General features: G+C 40.2%; 1 protein-coding gene across 1 annotated transcript in view; it reads right to left on the reverse strand.

The window, feature by feature from the left end:
* Positions 1-24,366, reverse strand: part of LOC111224581 (serine/threonine-protein kinase WNK1-like) — an 87,785-nt gene that overhangs the window by 33,674 nt on the left and 29,745 nt on the right. The window contains exons 3-10 of the mRNA XM_022749125.1: positions 13,910-14,082; positions 8,415-8,635; positions 7,224-7,381; positions 2,302-2,390; positions 1,329-1,468; positions 923-1,002; positions 589-768; positions 52-127 (exon numbers count right to left, since the gene is read on the reverse strand). Of these exons, the coding sequence (XP_022604846.1) occupies positions 52-127; positions 589-768; positions 923-1,002; positions 1,329-1,468; positions 2,302-2,390; positions 7,224-7,381; positions 8,415-8,635; positions 13,910-14,082 (1,117 nt within the window). The remainder of the gene's footprint in view (positions 1-51; positions 128-588; positions 769-922; positions 1,003-1,328; positions 1,469-2,301; positions 2,391-7,223; positions 7,382-8,414; positions 8,636-13,909; positions 14,083-24,366) is intronic.

Raw genomic sequence — 24,366 nt, forward strand, 5'->3', positions numbered from 1 at the left:
ATGCAGAGGTCTACTGTATTTACTGTGACTGCTGCTTGCAGTATGTCTTACATGTGTGTGAGATGCCGGTCTGTTGATAGTGAAGCTGCTGCTGCTGCTGCTCCACTTCAGTCTCTTCTGCCTCTGCCTGTAAACACACACAAGCTAAGGTTAAACTAAAGGAAGCAAAACAGAAAAAAACTCAATTTTTTTACATTACACATATTACATGCTCCCAATGTACACAAGTCAACATTCAAATATAGAATATCACAGCTAGAATAAGGACTATGCGAGTGCCTGGGGAAAATAGCACTAAATTTGATCTTGTGTGATAAATGCATAAGGCTAAATCATTTGTTGTCGTTGTTTTCTTACAAACTTAACAAACTTTGAAAAAACATCCTTACTAACTCCTGATCAGTCTGTTGTTCCAACATCAAATCAATCTCACAAAAAGGTAAAATATACGAACAAACTGACTTCCAAACAAATTCTACAAACCTGAGTGTGTGAAGTTTTGAGTGTTTCTTGTTGCTGTTGATGCTGTTGATGTTGTTGTTGTTGCTGTTGTTGTTGTTGTTGCTGTTGTTGTTGTTGTTGTTGTTGTTGTTGTTGTTGCTGTTGCTGTTGCAGCTGTTGTAGCTGTTCTGCCTCCAGTTTTCTCTTCTCCTGTTCCTCTCGTACCAGCTGCCTCTGTTCTCTCTTCCTTCGGATCAGAGACACACGGTCCTTGATAGCCTTGGCCATGGTCTTATGGTCACCCTCAGCAACGTATCCAGACTCAACCTGAGGGGACAGATACTCTCATTAGCAAACATCCATCTCTTCTTACCATACAGTTCTTTCCATCCAATATCCTTGCCCTCAGTCTATTCTCTTTTTGATTACTTCCCTCCCACCATTCATCCCTCCATTGAATCCTCTCCTCCTTCACACCTACCATTTCCTGGGCCACATCTTCAGGGACGTCCTTGTTCAGGTCAAAAGAGAACTCGATGGCTTCGTTGTCTTTGTATTTGCCTAAAAACAAAGAATGAACATGTTGCTGGTCCAGCAGCTGGCTGTCTGTTACTAATAAAATCTATAGTGTAAACATAATTTTATTAAACAAAATAAGTGCTTTGATTCTTCAATAGTTAAATTGTGATTTTTCAACAGCTAAAAAAGCTGATACACATTAATATTTGCTAAATCAGGACAAAAGTTTAAGTATGTGTTTATTAGGTATTTTACAATTGCACTGACTTTGACCAAGACTTTAGGAATGACAAAAGATATTCCTATTAAAATTTCGTTCATATATATATAAGACTTTAATCAGATGGTGAAATAAAATAATTATTTGCCTTTGAGCTTCTTGACGTCTTCTATCCTGAGCCAAAGTTTAATGGCGATCATTTCCCCATCATCCTCCTCTGCCAGTTCAACCCTGACCCCTGTGTCCTCCTGGAAGAATGCATGGTTCAACAGGATCTTTATGGCATACCTACAGGAACAAGAGGGAAAAAGAGATCGATTTAGGACAGAGGATAAATGTGGGAAAGAGCCATGGATGGAGACTGAAAGATAAAAAGACTGCAAATGCCTTGTGAGCCAATGTCCAACTTATAAGCTAACAGGAGAGACATGGTGTTTCATTAATCTGCTGGGAATCAAAACATGTTGACAACATTTAGTCCAAAGACAGCCTTCCACATATATTTTACATTGTGTCATTTAGTTTGTGGGCTGTGAGTTGCTAATGGCTCTTGTAGAAAGAAAACCCCTAAGAAATCCTAAAACTGAACACCAATGTTGCTGGTGACAGACAATGAATCAGATGACTGTTCTTTACCAAAAGACCAGGGTAACTGGATTTGTACAATAAGTAAAAAGAAGATAAAAGGAGAGAGAGTGCAAGAGAGGGAGAAGGTTTAGCTTTGGTCAAGTTTCTAAAGAAGTAGACGAGAGGCTATGGTGAATATTTTTGGCAGAGCCACGGCATGTGGAGAGAGAACAGAGCACTTCTTATTTCTGACCAAGAAGCTGTGAGTTAGAACAGGATTTAGAGAAAAGAGGATTTTACTGTTCAGTCTTTCTAGTGTACAATATAATTCAATCATAAAACTCATTTGAATTCTACCATCAAACATTCCTGGGTGTAGTGATGGTAGCATGATCCACGTCATTTTATTTTTAGAGACATAATGCAAATATTCTGTGTCAATCCAAAAATATGATGAAAGCCTACGGGACCTCCAAAAATACAAATCCAAAAGAAATCGCTATATGTCAACAGATCCGGATTTGGCGTTGCCAGTTTGTGTTTGTGTGACTCACCTCTCATCCTTGTTTGTTCTGATGCAACCCTCTATAATTTCCTTCACTTCAGGAATGGCTACCTTGTCAAAACTGCCAGGCTTCACTCCCTGCAAAATCACACAAAGAGAAAAGAACAGTGAAGGCAAGGAAGCTTTTAGAGAAAGACAAGGAGACAAACAGAAGGGAAGACAAACTTGCTGGAGTTTGGAAAGAACTAAAACACAGCTCTTTGTCACTTGTACACAGGAGAGATTTAACCTAGCCTGCCACCTCTGAACACACACAAAAATACTGTACATACATGTGCTGTAATTCATTCTCTGAAGCTCTGAAGGTCATTTTGTTCCAGAATTTACAATGGATTTGTTTTTGTCTCTGTATCTAATGCAGAATAAAATTATGCACAACAAAATATTACTTTCCAATATAGGAACATAAAAAACAGGAAAAATAAAATACAGGAATGAATTAACAAATGAAACAAAAGATGGATGCCAATTTCTTATTATATACTGCAACATTTACTGTTGTTAATTAAATTAAACTGTACTAAATCTATGAAATACACATTGTAATCCAAATTAACAAGTCATACTAATAGACTATATTGCTGTAACAGTGTTGTATAAAGTTTAACTTTGTGAGCCTGTCCAGTGATAGTTTGGTCCAGGGTTAATTCCCACATAAATGCAAATGCATGACTTCTCAGGAATAAATAATTAAACACAACCTTTCAGAGCCATTGAAGAATACTAAAATACATTTTGAAGAATAACACTAATAAAAAGCCATTAGCCAGAACCCACTCTGTCTTTTTTAGTAAAGGCACTAAAAACAGGTAAAAGACAAAATATAAAACAGCCTGTTAGCATGACACAGCACAGTGCGATGCAGGGTTTAAGTGCCGACTGATACTATGAGAAATGAGGTTACTTTCAAGTGCCAAAAAAGTGTATGACTGTGGCCAAGGAACCTCTACAGGCACATTAAATTATGGGTCCACCATTCAGAAGCCTCCCACTGAACAGAAGTTCAACTACACAGCTCACCACAAGGCATCTTAACGACCAGCACATTTGTTCAAACACTGTTAATGGAGGAACAAAATAGAGACTGAGGCAAAGAGGAACAAGTAGGGATCGGAACCTAAAATCTAAATAAAGAAAAAGGGGCAAGTGACAATAAAATACTCCAGGTAACATTCATTCCATCTGTCAAACATGGACATATAAAATGTCAACAAACTTTCTGGTCCATCATCACTTTCTGAACTGATAGAGCTCTCCTGAAATGTAGGTGAAATAATCACTCCAACACACAAAAGTTTAACCCAAATGAAAACTTTTAAACTTTTTCTAACAGATATATCAAGTATAAATGCACAAACTAACTCATAAAAGATGAGTGCAGATCAAAAGCAATGAAAAGCAGGAAAAGAAAAGAGAAACCAAAAGTAAAAGAGACAACACAGTAACTATAACTAAATGACTTGTTGGCCGGGTCACTATAAAATAGCTAAATGATAGTTTGGTGGAATGATAGATGATCAAATAAAGGGTAAAAACTTACCTAGGAAGTACTCAGACAAGTGGACTGGAGAGTTGTTTGACTGACAGATGTCTTTGAAAAAAGTTTTTAGTCTAAAGTCACTGCTTGCCAGACAGATGGACTGACTGTTTATCTCAACCTGTTTGTGCCAGCAAATGACCACCTCCCTCTGCTCTCTCCTCCAGCCGTCGTCCCTTCCTCCTTTACTTTCTTGGCCTGTTTCTCTCCTGCAACCCCCCCCCCCAGTTTCAACCATTACATAACAACCCCCATCTCTCTCTCTCTCTCTCTCTCCCTCCCTCACACACACTTAGATTCCCGGACCAAACAACGTTAGGACTGATGGAGGAAGTAATGGTATTAAGTCTGACAGAAGAAGGGAGGATGAGGGAGAGGGACAGAGAGAGAGAGAGAGAGAGAGAGAGAGAGAGAGAGAAAGAGTTAGAGAAAGCTAGACTTTAGTTTAACAAGGCTGACTGGAGGTAAGGAATGTTCCCGAAGGAGAGGGACCATGAAGCACGTCAACAACATTGTATGTCAAGGTATAAGAGGATGAGCCTTAAAGAATATCCACACAATCCTGGCTCTCTCAGCCTTTCAGTCATACAGGATAATACAAAGGACCTCAGATCCTATAAGAATTATACAAAAAAGTGAAATATTTCCATGAAAATATATACTATATATGCAGTTAAAATGTTTATTGAATTGCATTTTCACTTTGTTGCACATGCTAGGCCAATTCCCAAACTGTTTAGCTTGTGACCCCATTAAAATGATAAATTAATTAAAAATCACCCACTAATTCACATGAATATAATTTTGTGTAGCATAAATATTTTCTGCTTGCCTTTCCTGTTAATCAACAACGCCTCAGTAATTTTATCCTGTGACCCCTTAAGGAGCCCCGACTACCAGTCAACTGACAGATGAAGCAGCCAATTCAGATTCAGTTGGTGATAACATGAGAGTCTGAAATTTTTTTTACTGCAAAAGTTCCTAAAATAATTTGAATGGAACAACAGATCCTGTGAGCTGAGAAGACGGAAACATGCCAAGTTACCAGGTAACTGTTTCATAACTGCTCGATAACTCATCTACAATAAACTGGCGTTGAAACTTGAAGGGTTAACTGAGGAGAGACAGAGGGAGCAATGAATGGTGGAAAGCTGGAAGCACGGATTAGGCAGCAAAATTAAAGGAAGCAGGTGACTAGGGCATCCTGGGGTTGTCACAAGTTTGTGCTTGTGTGTGCATGTGTGTGTGTGTGTGTGTGTGTGTGTGTGTGTGTGTGTGCATGTGTGTGTGTGTGTGTGTGTGTGTTGTCTGTGACAATAACGATTACAGACAACTGAAGTTGGCTGTTTGACTAAAGATTTTGCTGAATGAATACAACAACAATCTGAGCAAAAATGCTCTGTACTTCCAGTAGATGAGATTACTACATTTAAGTTGTCACTCAAACACATCACACACAGAGTTGTGAACCCAGAGGCTGAGGTCACTAAGATAATCAAATATGGTTTGATTAAATTTGGAAAGAAATTTCATTTTTTTGTGTGAGTGAGAGGAGGGAATATGGAAGGAGAGGGGAGGACCTGACAGACACACAGATTTAAATATACTATCTGAATTTATTCTGCCCATAAAGCTTTGTAAATTGAATTGAGAGATCCAGAGACAGGCAGACAGATGGTATGGATCGACACTGAGTTCCATTACTGAATACTGAAGCACTGGAACATTAAAGCATATGGAGTGACCACAGGAATTTAAATAACCATACGTCAAATATAACATTAATCAAGACTAATCACTACAGCCCTTGTCTGATTATCATTGTCTAAAATAATGTCAGTGAAGTAGAGGTAGGGTCATGTCTGGAACAGATTAATTAACACTGTACTCAGCACAGTATTCATTTCTGGTATACAAATTAAAAAGGAAAAATTCCAGTGCTGCCAGCGTGTGTCTAAAGTTACCATTAAATTTGAATGTTAAGACTCGACTACCAGAGGTAACAGCAGCGCTTGCTTTAGCTGAAGGGGATGTTGCACTCATCTGTAAGCTATAAATAGCACTGCATTTCTGTTGTTTAGGAGACTGGTGTTAATCCTTCCTCTGTTTGAAATGAGTGCTTTTGCAAAAATTGCATTTAACCGACCGAGTAAGTAAAAAGTGCCCACGCGTTTCTTGAGCATCTTTTCTCTTTTGCACTGTTTCAGTAACATAAAAATGATTTGGTGTTTCAAATAAAGCTTACCGAGCTGAAATAAGAGATGTGATAGGAGAGAGAGAGAAAAGAGAGAAAAGGGGAACAACAGAAGGGTAGACAGAGAAAAGAGAGAGAGAGATTTCTAGTAAATTCCAATGGTCCATTAACCATCACTGTCAGCCTCCACAGAGCTGAACTCAGTCCCCTGAGGAAAGGAGGGAGACAGCTTGCATCTGTGTGTGTGTGTGTGTTGGGTGATGACCTCAGCAGCACTTAATTTAAAAAAAGCCCATGATTGCATCTGTTGTCCTCTCTGTCTGTTTTTTTGTCTTATTATTATTTTTTTTTTACTCTCAGTGTTTCCAGCCAACTGTCATCTAAATTTCAGCTCAGTCTGGAAATGTTACAAAAACTAGAGGGGAATTAGGAGCATATCAGTCAGATGGTTTGACGCAAGAGGCTTTTTGTCTGTCAATAAAGAGATCCACTAGAAAAATGGAGATTTGCTCTGATATAGTTTGTGAGGGGTTGTGCTGGAGAGTCCTTTTGGAGCCTTTCTGAACATTGACAAGAAAGAAATTTGATTTAACTTTTTGTTTTCGTGCAAGACATTTCTTTGGCAGAAAATGTGATTCTTTTTACCCTGCAGTTGTTTTGAACTCAGTGAGAACAATACCTTTGGCCAACGAATGTGGCCAACGAGTGTTTTGCGCAAGACCAAAAAAAACCAAACTGCTTTACATTAAATTTGGCCTGACATGACAAGGTTTTCTCAGTACTGCTCTCTAGTGGTGGAGAAAAAAATACAGTCAAAGATGTGTTCCTCTAGTGCGTCTGTTTTTTTTTTTTTTTTTGCAAAGTAGAGGTGGGGAGGGCTAGAGAACAAGACAGAGACTAATCAGTGCAAAAACACTGTCATATGACTGAATCTCCTGCAGCTCATGCCAAACTTATTAATATAGCCAGTAAACAAGTGTGGGGAGGGAGTGGCAGAGAGAGCCGGGTGGAGGAGGATGTAGATTAGAGACAAAAAAGACAAACGTGGCTTTTAGATACACCACATGAATGTCAAAACTTGGTGTGTCCACAGTATCAGCGTGCAGAACAGAGGCATTCCAAAGAAAAATCGTTTCACTCTTTCTGTCATACACGCACTGCACAGGTCAGTCAGACTTACACTAGTAACCCGCCTGTAGATCTGGGCAGCATTTTGACATTCAGAGTAGGGGTACTCTGAGGTAGCCATCTCCAGCATACACATCCCGAAGGCATAGACGTCTACAGATTCATCATACTTCTCTTCATACATCTCTGGAGCCATAAACTCTGGGGTACCTGATGAAAAGGAGAGGAGAGGAAAAACTTTGATCACTCTGTCACCATACTGCACATTTAAGGTCCTGTAATTAGGAATTTCTTTATTTCATTTTTCCCTCTAGGAAACACAAACTATAGATCATCATTGCTATGGAGAGGGTTAAATGAAGTGTTAAACTGGCTGTTTTAAGTGTTTCCACATGTGGGAATGTCTCTACAACTTGCAGTAACATAGATAGAATATAATCTGTCCTGAATAAAAACAAATATTTGTCTACTTGTTTAGATTCTGATGGTTCCATTACATGTATTTTCTTGCAAACCAGCCATACGGCACAATACTTCCACACTATGAGATTTAAGTAAACAAGCTATAAACACACCATATAGGTACTACATAGTAGCCTAGTAATGTTTGTTGAGTGTGGATGTCTTCATACTTGAGCTTTACCTAATTACTACAAAGCAGCTGTGAGATTTACTAAGCATTTCATTCTTGCCCAAAGTGCATGAGAGTATGTGCATTCATGTACTGTGTGTGAAGAAAATGTGTGAACCAGAATACCAGAATACCAAAATACCTGTGGTCAACTGGAATACTGAAAGGCAGCCAAGTTATTACATGGAGCAGAACAGACACTTTGTATTTCACTTGTGTATCATATGCAGAGTGTGTGTGTGTGTGTGTGTGTGTGTGTGTGTGTGTGTGTGTGTGTGTGTGTGTGTGTCTGTGTGTCTGTGTTTGGCGTATCTTTGGTGTGTGTATGTAGCCGTCACATCTCCAGACAGCTTAATCCTTTCTTACCAGGAGACTAACTGGTGTGTGTTACAAATACCTGCATGCTTTAACAACCAGACCTTTAGAAGCAGCAAAGTTAATCTACAGTAGGTGTGTGGGGTGTGTACAGAACGTGTCTGTGTTCACGTCTTTGCTTATATAAGACCGTGTGTGTGGACATGTAACGTAACTAATGTAAAACTTTACATCTGGTATGTCTGCATGCAAGAGGTTAGGAATTTGTGTTTTCACTGGGGACATGCGTCTTCTTACCTATGACACTCTTGGCAAAGGAGGCCCTCTTTAATGTGGCTAACCCCAGGTCCCCTATCTTCACAGAGCCCGTGGGCCCTGTGATAAAGATGTTGTCGCATTTCAGGTCTCTGTGGATGATGGGTGGAGCTCGGGTGTGCAGGAAGTGAAGGCCTTTGAGGATCTGTCTGCACCACGAACGCAGAACTTTAATTTTCATCACCTTGAAACGCTTCAGGTAGCTGCAGGACAAAGACATCAGACAGAGGAGAGCATGTCACTCAACAAAAACTTAGAGAGAGTGGCAGTTCCAACCCTGTAGTGGCCAATCAACAGCTGTGTGTTCTGTTCAAGTGGCCTTTGTCCTGACATAATAACTGTCTTCTTTGAGAGATGCTCCAAACAAGCAGACCAGCAAATATTATAAAAGGTGTAGCATCATTGAATTGAGTTTTAGCTTTACTCTGATGACACTTTAAACTGTTTTGAATTCTACAGTAATGTTATTGCAGGACACTGAAATCCCACCAGAGCAAGGTATCCAGCGGCAGACCATAGTCAGATAAGATATAGACGCAGTGGAAACATGGATATATAATAAATTCTCACAAAGACATGCATCTACACAAAAACACAAAAAAGACAGTCAGTCATTGACAGACATTCTGGTGTCTGTGTGGTAAATAATTTAGATGCATTTTATCTATCTAAAAGAGACATCTATTTTAATCTGGACATAAATACCACCTGAAAACATCAAGAGTGACACAGACTTAATACATCCATATTTATTTTATTCATACCGAACCGGCATTTAACTATTTTAACCATGTCTTTTAGTCACTATTTTCACATTACATAAAGCAAATAATAACCTTTTCAAGCTCATGTACAGGTCACTTTTTTAGCTGTTGATCTCCTAATGCACATCATCAAAGATTTTTTAATGTGGTGTCAAAGTGGGACACATAACAGTGCAAATGCCCATTCATCTTTTGGTAAACATTAGTTGCAAACCTTTTTTTTCTTTACATTATTACTTATTTTATTTTATTTTTGACTAATTCTCTAGAGGTTTAGGGGTTACAATTTCTAAATATTTGTCTATTGCTTTACACATTTATTTTTTTTATATTATACTCTTTAGTGCAATCCAAGTAGAGTGCCAAACAGACACAGCCAGACATGGTAAGTAAGGTGTGCTCCTCATCATCTTTTTTGATTTGCTTAACTCTGCAGGTCTGTGTAAGTTACACTGCATCACACTGGCAAGAGCAATTGGATTTGAGTTAATTGTTGTTATTCAGTAAAGCACTTTGGTTCCTAGAGCTCAAAATACTCTTGTCCTTGTTCTATTTACTGCATTTAATTCTATCACCAAGCTTTAAACTTAGCTTGGACTAAATCTGCCCATGGTCCTGGTGACCCTGCAAGAATGTCGTTGTCTTCTCCAGTGATGCCCTCTCGGTTCTCCTGGTCCGAGTCCAGACAGCTGACCAGGTACAGAGCAGCATCAGTGAGCTCCGGGCATCAACGGTGGCTCCACAGATCCTGAGTGTCAACAGCTGCTCTAATAATGCAGCAACTGCAAATCTGTCTTCGCTGATGAAGAGCAGCTCGGACAAGTCAGGACTCAGCATCACAGACCAATCTGCTCTGACCCAGCCCCAGATTGTTGGGTTGAGCTCCAGTGGCACAACAAGATATAGCTGTGACCCTGTGACTTTACCAGAGTAGACTGTGTTCATTTAATCAGGTGCTGTACCTCATCATTCTAAGGTACTTTAACTACAGTATACTTATACTCCATTTAATTTCACTGGGAAATACTACAGTTCTTACAACAATACAATTAATGACAGCCATACTTAGATGTGACTTTGAAGATAATTTCTTTTCACTCAAGCCATATGATCAATTTATAAAATATGATGAAGTAATGCATATGATGCTTCCACAACCATCATGAGCCCAATGCCAACGGAAAGCACTGAGAGGTGATTTCTCATTGGATGCCGAGCAGCATCAAACGTACCCTCAGATACAGAGGAGACTAAATGCAAGTCAGGCAGCATCTCTGCTGACTGGAGGGATCTAAATAAACAATGTGAAGTGTGTCCTCTCTTCTGCTCTAGGATGAAGTAGCTATACAGGATTATCAGTCATGCTACATGGTCTCCACCAGGTAGTTAAAAAAGTGATATAGCTAGGTGTTGTCATATATAATTTGAATGCAGCAGTGCCCTGCATTGTTAATACTAGTAAAGCATACCTAGAAATTTGTTCTATTGTTCAGTTACAAAATAAGAGAAGATGGATTGTAAGAAAACTGACGCACAGCAATTAAATATTCATAACAATAAAACTCCTTCATTTTGTCACTTCCTCAGTTATACAGTGAAGTGTCTCCTCTGACTTTCAATGATGAGTTTGTTTCTTATATAGGCCACCATTTCTCTCCATCTTAAAAAAGTTATACGGAGGAATTTATAACAGCAAAATATCTGGACGGATTCACATATTTTCACAAGGAGTTTGCCTTCAGGGCATGGAACAAGTTAACAGACAGAAAATAATCTTTTGGGCAATTTTTTTTTAGAAAAATCCACATCTGCAAAACTTGAGTGTTTACACTAAAACCTTTTTACAGCTATCCCTCCTCCTCACACCCAGCCCCATTCCATCACACTCCATTTCTCGCATTTATTTCTTCTTCTCACATACCCCTTAAGAAACAGAACCCTCTTCTTCCTCCTTCTGTACCTTCCTCCCCTTTACCTACCCGTACTCCTCTACCTCGCCTCTCTCCTCTGCGTTCTGTCTCCCACTCTCTGAAGTCAGAACAGTGCTGACAGACAAGTTAAACCCTGTGGCATGCGATGTTGGAGTGACACTGCACAAAACATCTACACACAATCACTCGACCGTGCTCTTTTCAACACACGGACCTAAATACATAGATATGGATTTGCACTTTGAGAATGTATATGTATGCAGCTATACATGTATGCAGTATGTGAACAGTACATAGATGCATGAGCGGATGAGCATTCATACACACAGAAGCATAAATACAAACACGCAGACATACAAATGCCACAGCAGTACACACACACACACACACACACACACACACACACACACACACACACACACACACACACACACACACACACACACAGCTTTCTGCCTCTTTCTCTGTTTCACACACACAAACACACACTCAAGGACACACACAGATAAGGGGTCTCTAATACTCTGAACCCACGCTGGCCAGTATTTCCATCCTCACCATCTCCCTCCTTCCCTATCAGTCCTCCCTCTTGTCATCTCTCATACTTTTTCCACCACTTCACTGCACAAGGGATCCGCTCCTTTCTGAGTCTTCATCTGGCTGATGGCCAAATCGCTCTGCAGCCTTGAATCTGTTCATATATGTACATGCATGCACCAAACAAACTTACATACATTTATTTTGTTGAGGTGAAAGAGTTAACTTGACTATTTGATTAACAGAAAGTTATCTTGTCTGTCAAAAACAACTGAAACCGGCTTTACAAGTGAATAATTGCTGGTTTTCTTAGTCTTCTATGATTTTAAATTGAATAGTTTTGGGTTACAGACTGCTGGTTGGACAAAACAGCACATTATAAGACACTATCTTAGGCTCCTAGAAAACTGTTTTATGTTATTTTATATACAATTTTATTGATTTTATAGACCAAATTCTCCCTTGAGCTATTGAGCAATACAATGAATCCATTCATTTCTGATTTATCATCCAAATAATATTCTAACATTGTCACACTTGCAGTCCAGGAGCACTTGTCCAGCTTTCCTTTAGCTTTTGGATTCTTTGTCTGCTTATTTTCATCTGAATATTCAATTCTATCATGTTAAAAAGAAAAAAACCTGTCTAAACTAAAACTAAATCCTATGCTCAATTTTAAATTGTTAAAATGAAAATGTTTGAGATTGCAGTAGTGTGCTGGAAAAGGTTTGTTAACCTCACTTCATTTTACTCTTCAACTTGCTGGATAGATGTTTGTTTGAGAGCGTCTGCACAGTTTCTCCATTCCTTAACAAATTCATGAAGCTTTTTCACTCTTCCACTGGAGGGAGCTACTGTCCTTGGTAGTACTGTGCTGCTGGATTAATTCTCTCACTCTGTGGTCACAGGTAGTTCATTAGTTTGTCAGGCACTCTGCCTGGCTGCCTTTAAACTGGATCTCTAGTTATCTATTTGTCTATGTGTGTATCTATCTGCCTCTGCCTTTACCTGTCTCCCTCTTTCTGCCTCTCTGATTACAACTAACTGTAAATATGAGTCCGGTCATCCCTCCACACATGCCTCATTTGGTTTCTCCCTCTGTCTGTTTCTCTGTCAGGAATGAGAGGAATCTGCAGCAGAAGCAGCAGCTGGCAGGTGGGCCAGTGTCCCACGATGCACTGCATGGGGCACGCCGTGTGCCACTCGCCCCACATTTAAGCTTTTATTGTTTCAGGAGCTCAACAATCACTTTCGCATTCACAGTCGCACATCTATTCTCCACAGCAGAGAGACTGGCATGCGGTCATGGCATGGACAATGACCATCACAGACACATTAATTCTCCACAGTGAGTTCAGCGGAGGGGGGCAAAGTGAGGAGAGAGACTGACAGACGCCCCTGTTATTGACATGCAAACCACAGATGTACAGTTTGTAACACACATAGAGAGGAGTCTACCCATGATTCCTGAGCTTTACCAACTTATTCTCTGTATTTGAGGCTGAGATCAAATGAAAATATACTAAACACTGGGAGGTGAACTGATGCCACAGTACAGAGTGATTGTGCAGTGACATCATTTCATTCTAAAGTCATGTAGACAGGCACTCAGTCCATAAATACTGTACAGAACACACATACCACATACTGTAATAAGTCACGCAAGACTAGATGACCCACTAACAGCTGCACTTGGCACAGACATCATGCTGGGATGTGGTGCTCACGTCACTGCTCTGAAAGACCACTTGAAGACAGAGAAGAGAGTGCAGGCCTATGTGTGCAATTTTAACATTTTTAAATAAAAAAACTTCAGGTGAGTCATCATCTGTAATGACAGTGCTCTTCAAAAGCAAAGGAGGAAATAGGTGATGTGTGATTGACTGTGTGTGTGCTGTGCTCAAACACCAACAACACCGCAGATGTGGTCAGATAATTGTTTTGTTTTCAAGTTGAGCTTGAACAGCTCTTTTTTCTTGAATCAGTTGAAAGCATCATTATTAGCCAGATCCTGTTATTGTGCTAATTTTGTAAATTGTTCGCAGCGTCTTTTGTTTGCAGTGACACCTTCCAGTCACATCCTGTATAGCGTTCTGTTTATTCATCTGATCTGTGTGGTCATACTATGTAATTATATCCAGTAGCTGAAGTAAAAGTGGTAGAAACTAAGGAAAAGACACCAAACTTTTTTGATTGCTACATTTCTTCCCCCTCGGAAAATTCATGTCATCTCTCATGTACTCACGTTTTGAGCGTGCCAGATGTCATGAGCTCAGTGACCAGAACAATACATTTCTTTCCTTTGCATGGTCCCTCCCACGAGTCGTAGAAGCGGACAATGTTAGGATGCTGGAGACCCTTTAACATCCCGGCCTCTTCTTTGAAGCGCTGTCGCTCAGACTTGGACAGCTTACGATCCTAGACACAGGACAGGGGGAGAGAATTAGTCATACATCCACAACACTAAGGAAATGTTGCTCATCTGAAAACTGGATGGAAGAAGTATTTACCCAAATGAAACATGTTGTGTTAATAGTAGAACGTGATTACAGTGAGTGTGATTACAATCAAGTCAAGCAGGAAGAGGTTTTGAGGGGCGGAGAGGAAAGCTAATTAAGGAGAGAAAAACGACGTAATACAGAGGGAGAGAGGAGGAGAGGAGAGATAATAAATGCCAACAAAACATGAGTCCGACTGTGGTTTGACAACAGGATACAAAACATCTCTTATATCTATCACTGATGCAGCATCTAAACATGCCATTGAAAAACAAATTCAGGTGAAATGTGAAACCAGGTACCAGGTGTCAGAAAATGTTGCCATATTACATTAAAACACAGCTCTAGAGAAGGATTTGGATAGGGATGAAACGGTAGACTGTCCTTTCATCTTAACTCAAAGCAGCCACAAACATCCATTACCGTGAGTCTCAGGCTGTATTTTCAGCTGTCCTCTTTTTATCTGCACAGTACCCGCTTCATTTCTTTGAGAGGCCCTTGGTGACAAAAAGGTGTTCAAGGCGGACTCATAAATGTGAAGCAAAATTAGGTAAACTACTAGTGGAACAAAACTTGATCTGATGATTATTTTTTGATTAATCGATTAATAGTTGGGACTATAAAATGTCAGAAAATGTCCAGTTGAAATGTTTGTCCCACAAAACAATCAATCATAGTCAGTCGTCATAATCAGCTATGATGCCTCCAGCTGCTTCTGCCCACTTGCGAGTGAAAACTTTAACCAGGATTGATAAATTGCTATCGGTTCAGATGCCACCTCCCTCCATATGAGCAAGGACACGATCCCTCGCCAGCCCTCACCACCACTGTTCAGTGGAACACACACATCAAAACCTGAGATACTGGCTCCAACTACTTGTGTCCATATATTTGTTGCTTTAAATTTCACACCAAACTTTAACTGAGTCTTTATTAGTGGTGGTCGTGGGCACCCAGTGGGAGCTCAACTAAAACAGGCAAAGACAAGAAAGTTACGGTCTACATTCTTCCATCCTGTGCAAGAATAGCTTCGTAGAGAAGTCTGGCACATCTACTCACACATACAGTTTAATGGGCATTCCAGCTCTGCCACTGATACGTCAATAAACACCAATGCAAAGGGCAGTGTGGGCAGGCTGGATCTCGTAAAGAAGTGTTGGTGTGTGCATGTGTGCGCATTTGTACATTAACGCCTGCATTCATTTATGTCTAGCTTGTGTTGTGTGTTTGTTTTCACGTCTAATAATTCATTATTATTATATTGTGGGTTTTACTTTTTTGCTTTTAGTAAACAATTACCTCTGTTGGAGTTTAAAGGAATATATTCTATGGCAATTTATGAAAATTTGTGTGTGTATGAGCTTATTGGCTTTTGTCTGAGTGTGTTTGCACATTGATGTTTCTAGTTTCTTCATCAGCTCTGTATCTAACAGTAGCTGACACATCCAGCACGTCAGTGGCCCAAAAATAAACGAAATCAGAGCTGCCTGACAACGATAAAATAAGAGGACGAAACCTCAATACTCCGCCAAAATCACGGTCACGACTTCCTCTGTGAATGTAAATTAATAAATTGTTCATGCCAAATACAAAGTCTTCCCAGCTAGCCTGCAGTTACAAGTAGGGTGAACGAGACATAAAAAAAACAACAGATTAAAACAAATATGGAGGAGATGTTCCAATTAACCTGGAACAAACAGAAATTTGTGCTTTGAGATGAAAATCATGACACACATCCAGAACGTTTCATAATGTCTATGACCCTTTTAGAGGATGAAATTACAGGCAAGTGAACAGACGGCCTGGTCCGCAGACAAACACAGACAGAACAGCAGCACCGACACAAAGGTTAAGTGTGTTTGTTTAAGTGTAGGTGACAAAATAAGTGAAACAGAGTGATCATGGAGCATGAAGAAATTTTGGATGCATTTAACAAAGCAACAGTGTTTTTAAGGTGATGCAAGAACAGACGTTGAGAGGTTAGACACCTACTCCAGCAACATTATCAGGATTATCACCATGGCAACCAGTTTTAAAAAGAGGTCCAATGAAGAGCACTTCAGCTCCAATTCAACTGTGTCATTGTTTCATTCAATAAATAAACAATATTCTAACATATTTCAAGTGTACAGATAAAATGTTGTGAATCCCTGCCATCCCTTTTTATAGCATTGTTGTGTTTCATTTGATTATTTCATTTGAATATGAATTAAACTAAAAAAAAAAAACCCACACAAATGCATCCAGTGCATTAGTGCAAACCATCCGAGGAAGAAAATGGTCGCCATCAATCGTTCAACTCGTTTAAAGCTACACTCCCTGAATTTGTAACCCACCCACCGTACCAACAGACAACAACTCAGCACTGAAGACTGCCTGGTCGCAGTGAGAGAGTCTCTTGAAATGTTATGAAGCTATTAGAAAACCTTGTGAGCTGCTTCAGAGATTAGGACAATCTCTGAGGTGATGATCTCATATTGTCATATTGTATAACCTGGGGCCTCATCTATATCATATGACTTACACAGAAAGAGAGAGAGAGAGAGAGAGAGAGAGAGAGAGAGAGAGAGAGAGAGAGAGAGAGAGAGAGAAAGCTTCAGCATGTTTCTGAGTGCATTAATGTGCATAGAGTGTGTTCATAGAGTGTGTGTGTTTTTAGGGCCCATAACAGCTTATCCCTTTATCCTACAGCAACCCTTTCACTGATGATGGCCCATTAGCGACCGACACACAGAAACATCCACATGTGCTATGTGCTCACTAACCCTTACTCCTATTCTCCCTCACTGCTCTTCTTTTCCCTGTTATGATCACGTGACCCGGTGGTCACATGACAATAGCCGTAGGTCACCTGACTGACTGGAAGCCAACATTCCATTTCCCAGCAGCACTTAGAAAAGACCCTGACCACCCATATCACTGTTAGACACCTCCCTCAGGACACTAGAAGATTACTTCTTCCCCCCTGTCTTGCTCTCTTACTGAGTGTGTTTGTGCTTGTGTGTGCGTGTGTGTGTGTGTCCACAGACATGAGCAGACAGTAAGTCTAGGGGGGCTTCCTAATCCATTATTAATGTTTCCTTCTTCATTCCTGAGTATAAGTGGGTACACATCTCTCTCTCACACACACAGTGTATGCTCTTCGTCAAATACAGTAAACGTAGATCTGGTAGACGTGTATCTAAAAAACGCAACTGTTGTGAGCATGTGGGTATTTAAGGCATTAATTTGATCCAAGTCTTCTTGTTGAGTGGTTGTTTTCTTTCTCTCTTTATCCCTTCTTTTCTGCTCCAAGCTTCAAAACATCATGAGACTTGAATTTGTCAGACTCAGAAATACCCTCTCATTCTCCATCCAAGCCCCTCTCTCTCTCTCCCTCTCCCATACACACAGGCTCACACAAACACACACCTCAGTAAGACGAGCCTATTCACTCAAATCTGCAGCTCCTTATCTGACACTCACACACACTTCTTTTCGACATAAGGACTTCTCACACTCTCTAAGCCCTGCATTGCTTACTCACTATCTCCCTTGCACCTATCCGAGGACTTGAAAGCAGCCACCTATACATCCATGTGTAAGTGACAGTCAGTTCTAAGTCTGTCTGCCCTATTTCTGCACATCCACACACCCACATGCAGACAGGCAGCCAGACAGGCGGGCAGAAACAGAACTGGCAGTGTTAAAGCATTATGCAGCTTCCTGCAGAGAGGTTGAAAGCTGAAACCCTCTGATCAGCTCATCTAGTCTGGACAGCCCACTGTGCTTTAACACTCTGTGATCATCTGCTCTGGTCTGCTGCACCCCAGAGAGCGAGCGGCACTCCCAGCACCAGATGGATGGAGGTCGCAACAGAAGACAACACCATGAGTGCCAGAAAATTCAGACAGTAAACACACTGACATAGTCTAGTTCCTGGGTACCAAACTCACAGGATGTTGTCCACAGTGCCTGATCTCTCTTGGGGACAGTGGAAGTCTAAATATAGGATAAATAATTGCATATGATCCATTTCTCAGGCTTTCCATAACATGAAACCTAATTTCTTTAGAGAAGGGAAAAAAAAAAAACCATGATTGAAGGAAGGGAAAGAAACCGTCTGACTCACTGGTTGGTGAATTCACAAAAACATCAGAAACCTTTACTGTGTCAACAAGAAGTAAGTTTTAGATTCAAGTAAGTCCTGTTACCTGGGACTGAGAGATACCCGATCCTACCAGACAAGTGTTTATTAGGGTTGAATAGTGAGAACTGAGATCTGGGTATTTCCTAGGAATTCTCCTCAAAACCTGTTCCTGTTTCTTAGGAAAACACCTGCAGGATGACAGGACTGTCAGCATGCACATGCTTGTGTTGTGTCTATTCAAAAACTGAGTAACATCATACCTACTGAAACAGACGCCTTTGCCTGCTTCTCTGTAGCTGTCATAGATATGTTGTGACCTACAGTAATGTAACTGGATCAACTTTTATATCTGCAGCAGTTTCTCCCCACAACCTTTAATCCCACAATGGCAGCAGTGTGGTGAAATATTTTTTGATTAAATGAACAAAATTAAAAGTCATTAAACATAACCATGCACACAGAGGTCAAAGAGGGACTTCATCAGATATACAGACCTCCACTCCAAAATCAGAACAGTAGGGCTGATTGCAGAGCAGCATTCAACAGATGAAGCATTGAGTAAAGAAAATCAGAGGATCAGATTATTCTGTATGGTTGGCGTTGTGTTTTCTACATCAAACATAGTGCTCTATTTAGAAAAATTGTCATTCTCCTAAATAATTATTACCAGATAATCTAACAATTATAAAATAATTACTTGAAATTAAAGACACATAATTGTGCACAGCGATGTTAAACAGCTGATTACTACGGACTTCAGTGATACCATTCACCCTGTGCACCTCAGGACAATATGTCAAATATTACAGTGTGCAACATGCATGCATGTGACCACAATGAAAACCAAGTTAAGAAAACTGTGTGAAGACCATCCTCAAGTAGCAAAGTATGCTTTGGGTCAAAGATGCTGATGAAAATCATTTCTTGGAGCCTGTTTATGAAAAGCTTTTATTGCTGAAAGCATTTAGAGATGATTTAGTTTAAAACCACATGTTGAAAACACACAGACTCTGCCAAGGTCTGCAGCTGCACCCTAAAATAAACGTTGTACATGAAGAATACAATTAGGAGTATGAGAGGGAGAGTAGTAGTAGGACTAGCTGCAGAAGATTTGAGAATTACTGCACGGCAAACAAAAGTGCAGTTTTATTCCCTGAAACGAATCATGACCTTGTAGCTTTGCCTTAAAATCATTATTCCAACACGCAGCAGAGCAACTGGCAGCATCACGTAACCCTTTTTAGGAGCCCAATTGAACTATAAACTTTTCATCCCAGTTTCTCCAGAATGTGTTGTTGACCTAATTTGATTTTCCTCTGATCAACCTTCGAGTTCTGACCCACATTTCCAAGAATGTTGATTTGTAATAGAGAGAAAAATCAGGACCTGCAAATCTTTATTACATTAAGCCTTTCGGTTCAGTGAGTGAGCTGATTTGTTTCTATATACAGTAAAGACCCACAGTGGTGGTAGATAGGGGCTCATGGTGGGGTTGAGTGAGTGTGTGTGTTTGTGTGTGCGCAAGTGCAATTGCATGAAAAAAAAGCCCTGGTGTGCTCCATTAGTATGTAGCCAAAGTGTCTCTCAGACCCCCCACACTCTGGAAACGCTCTCCTGCAAAGAACCACAAACCCCCCTGCAGCGCACACACACACACACATCTAATAAACATGTACACAAAAAGACACGCATATGTACTTGTTTCATTTACACACACAAACCAGAATCTTTCCAAGACCTCTACCACAGCTTGTTATGGTTAGACAACATATATATATATATATATATATATATATAGAGAGAGAGAGAGAGAGAGAGAGAGAGAAGAGAGCGAGCGAGAGAGAGAGAGAGAGAGAGAGAGCATCTGTTATGAATAAGGATGATTGAAAGGTGAATGAATAAGTTCCAGTAAAAGTCAGAATGGGAGACAAAGCGATAGAGACTGATCTCATCATTTAAACAGGGAAACAAATGGCAACACCAAGATGAGAGTCCACTCCTTTTTCTTTTTGCCCTCTCCTTCTTGCTACTCTGTCTGACTGCCTCACTCCGCCTTTGTTTCTCCATCACCACCCACCCTCCCTCCTTCTTCCCTCCTTTTTAGGTGGTTTTTGGTTTCCCATCAGTCACCACTTTACATATTGCAGTAACCAGGGCCATGTGTGTGCACATGTGTGTGAGCTGTAGTTTGACCTAATTGTGGCTGAAAATCAATCGTATCTGCAGGAAATGTGGTGAGATCCAAACATTATGGTTTTCCTTCTTTGTTCTTTGGAAATATGGTGATTGTTGATGTGTTAATTGTGTGATTTAACATGTTCTGGTTTTCTTTTTTGTGAACAGTGAAAGGAACTGTGTGTTCCACAAAGTATGATCAGGTATCTTCTATAGGAGGGACATACTAATCGCTTTTCTTCTTTGTAGTTTGTCTGTAAAAAAATCACACAAACAAACCCATTCATCAGGATGGGTTCAATAACAAGCCTTATGTGTGTGTGTGTGTGCACATGCTGTGAACTCTTGTGTTAACAATAGGTGCCATCTCTGCCTGCCACTCACTGTGCACCCTATTGTCTCATCTCTCTGCGCTTGGCTGTGCACGCACGCACGCACGCGCACACACGCGCACACACACACACACACACACACACACACACACACACACACACAGCATCCCCGGCGACCACCAACAGATGCACCATGTGCCAGTGCAGCCATCACCCTCTGCTCTGCTGGTCACGCCTCATCTCCCCTCCGCTTCCCCGTCTCCTCTCTCCTCCTCCTTTTCTTTTTTCTTTCTTTCTCACTCCTCTCCTCTCGTGTCCTATCCTTTACTCACTTCTTTCCTCTTTTCCATTCATGGGATGGCCCCAAAATACAAACAGGTTGCATTTAAAAAATGGCCTTCCTCCCACATCACACCCCACAGTTCAGCCACTTGATCCAGTCATCTTGATCCAAGGGTAATGAGAGGAAATCTGAGGATAATGAGTGGAACTTCTGGTGTAAAGTTGTTCCCTTCTAAAGTGTTAATCCTTAACAGAACAGCACACCGTGCACAAAGAATCACATTACACCTGGAATAACCCTAAATTTGGAGCTAATGAGAAAAATATGGTGACACACCAGGCTTTCCAAAGTTCAGAGACAGCTGAAGAAAAAAAAGAACAAAAAAAAAAATCAACTTTAACATTTATATCACCTTATAAAACCCAGAGCCGTTGGGATTCAGTGCTTTGGTTAAAACATATCTACGAACCTCTGACCTTTAAGATACTGAACATTTTATCTTATTCTCAAAACAATAATCTAATACCAATCTAATACCCAAATCCTGAATCAGCTGAGAAAATCTGTGCCAATATCCAGGGCTCTAATAAAGCTCTATTCATTCATTGATTGTGGTTTTGATTGAAATGATTAGCAACAAACAATGGCCTCCTTTGTCGCTCATACAGGAAACAAAGATCCAATTAAATCACGTGAAGAAAATAGGAATCTAAAGTTTTATACAGTTTTGCATCAGAGGGCTTTTTATTACTTGCGTCAGCTTCATTATTACATTAATATAACCGGAAGATTATCAGGGGTAATCTTAAACCGAAGGTTTGGAGGAGTCTGAAATCAGAGTTCAGGGGATTCGTTGTGATGAAATGAGATATTTAAAAAAGTGGAAATAAGTAGTAAACAGTTATAATCTGTTTATGTAGGACAGAAGTAGACACAAAGTTTTTGTATATGTGAGAAAAAGGGAGAATGGAGGCACAGGATATCGCTAAAATTAAAAAAAGAAAAAACTTCTTATTCCTCATCCCTAGAAAAAATATTAAGTAAAGTTTGTTTTCTTAAAACATTGATACTAAAAAAATAAGTAAATGTAAAACTGCTTCATGTAAATTTTTGCTTGTCTTGTTTGATTGATTTGGCAGTAAAATGCTCTTTGAACTATCACAAAGATTAATTTGAAACATGAGACATTCGGACCTAATGACTGTCATATATCAGCAATCCTGTCTGCCTTGAAGGGACCAAAAGCTCTTTGAACTTGTGAGGATTTGACCCTTTTTTCAGAGGAGGCCACACCGTGCTGCTACAACGTGTAAGTCATGTGTTTGAGTTAATATGTGTAAAGCAGTAATGCTTCTATGTGCAAGAGTATATGTGAGCTTCAGACTTTTTAAGTGTATACATGTTTTTCCTATGACAGTGTGAGTGTGAGTGTGTGTGAGTGTGTGTGTGTGTGTGTGTGTGTATCTTTGATGCAAAAGGTTGCAGCCTTAATATAGCGTACGTCCACCTGCCTCTCTATTAACACTTCATAAACAAACAGATCCTGGAGATACTGATATGTGACGGGCATGATCCATTCTCCATGTGTCTGAATGAGTAACATGTCTAATGAGAGACTACTGAGCAAGTCTTTATGGTCTGAAGCAAAAAGAAACATCCCATATGCTGTAGGAGGATCATGGATGAAATCCCCGCTAAAGCCAACTAAAATACCAACAGATACTACTGGCAGGGGCTCATTACCAAGAAATACTGTGCGTGTTGCTATGTGGTGTGTGTTTCTGTGTACTTATGAGCAAGTCCCCCTGGATTCCACAGGGTGTAAATGACGTCTTATAGCGAGGTCCTGACACTGTTACAGTAACTGATGATCTAACAGAGGGATAGGGCCAAGGCTAGAGAGAGGACGAGGGCTGTCCCAGATAAAACGATTACATAATCTGGGAGGACTATCCCTTTACACTCCATTAAATGTAGGCCTCCACTATTAACGCCCAAGCTGAACTTTAGCACTTCTCAGGATTCATTTTAAAGAGCAACAACAGCTACAGGCAGCCAATCACGTAGCAGCAACTTTGTGTGTCTGATGTAGTACTGCAAACAACATGGATGCTGTAATGAAGCATAGAAGTTACACTGACAGTGTGGGAAAAGCTTCAGCATTTTTTTATGACAGTGCTCTGTCCACTCATCTTTTCTCCTGTTAGACTGCTGATAGCAGGAAGTTAATAAAGTCATAATCAGCATTTCAACCACTTGTCTATGAAGCAATTATTTGATGACTGTGTCCCCATTTTTTTGGATCTTGTCTGCACATGAACAAGCTTCAAACTATTTTATTAAAATTAAAATATGCATGCAAACATGTTTGGCATCAACAATACACAAAATACCAATAGGTGGCAATTGGTGGCAGTTATTGTAGACATAACTTTGTTCATACTTAAAAACCGTAATTTTGTGCAACTTTTATTTTGATTGATGATCATGGAGACAAGAAAGGTCGCCAGTCTGAATTGCCTCAATCAATTTTTTAGTAACATGCATCATTTGTAGTTTTAACATAGAATTGAGATTTTTAGGTCACAGACAGAGGAGAGAAGTAAGCAATTAAGACAGTGGTTTGAATATTTGATGCACTAAATATTTATGCTTTTTCAGCCTAACAACCACATTAGTGACAGTAACCAACTGTGTGTTTACATGTACACAGTGTAGCTTTGGCACAAACAAATACTGACTCTAAGAATACTACACACTATGTCAGTGATGCGTGTCAGTGTTTGTGTGCTCATGCTTGTGCTGTGGTCTCGTTTCTAACTCCTCCACATGCCCCCGAGGTTGTCAACAGATTAACAGCAACCATGAAGACACACACATGGGTGCGCGTGCACAAATGTATGAAAATGAATACACAAACTCTGCAGACCAACATGCACATGCGCGTAAATACACAAAGACACACCTCACATCTATACAACAAGCATAAAAGGGGGATTAGTTTATGTCAAGAGAAAAGGAGAGTGGAGAGAGGGAGCGAGACAGAGGGACAGCTAGAAATGAGTGGAAAAGGAGGTGAATTGAAAGAGAGGGTGAAAAACAAAAGTCAAAACATCAAACTTCAAAACATCAAAATCACCAAGCGTTTTTCCTCCCTCTTTTTCCCCCTCATAACTCCATGCCCCCTTCTGTCTTCCAGTCTCTGTCTCTGCCCTTTTCCCTTCCCTCTCAGTGGCCTATATTTCTTCTGCAGCTGGTTAGTTGAGACAAGGGAGAGGAACTGAT

This window comes from Seriola dumerili, unplaced genomic scaffold (assembly GCF_002260705.1).
Source record: "Seriola dumerili isolate Sdu_G_001 unplaced genomic scaffold, Sdu_1.0 BDQW01000138.1, whole genome shotgun sequence".
Taxonomy (NCBI): domain Eukaryota; kingdom Metazoa; phylum Chordata; class Actinopteri; order Carangiformes; family Carangidae; genus Seriola; species Seriola dumerili.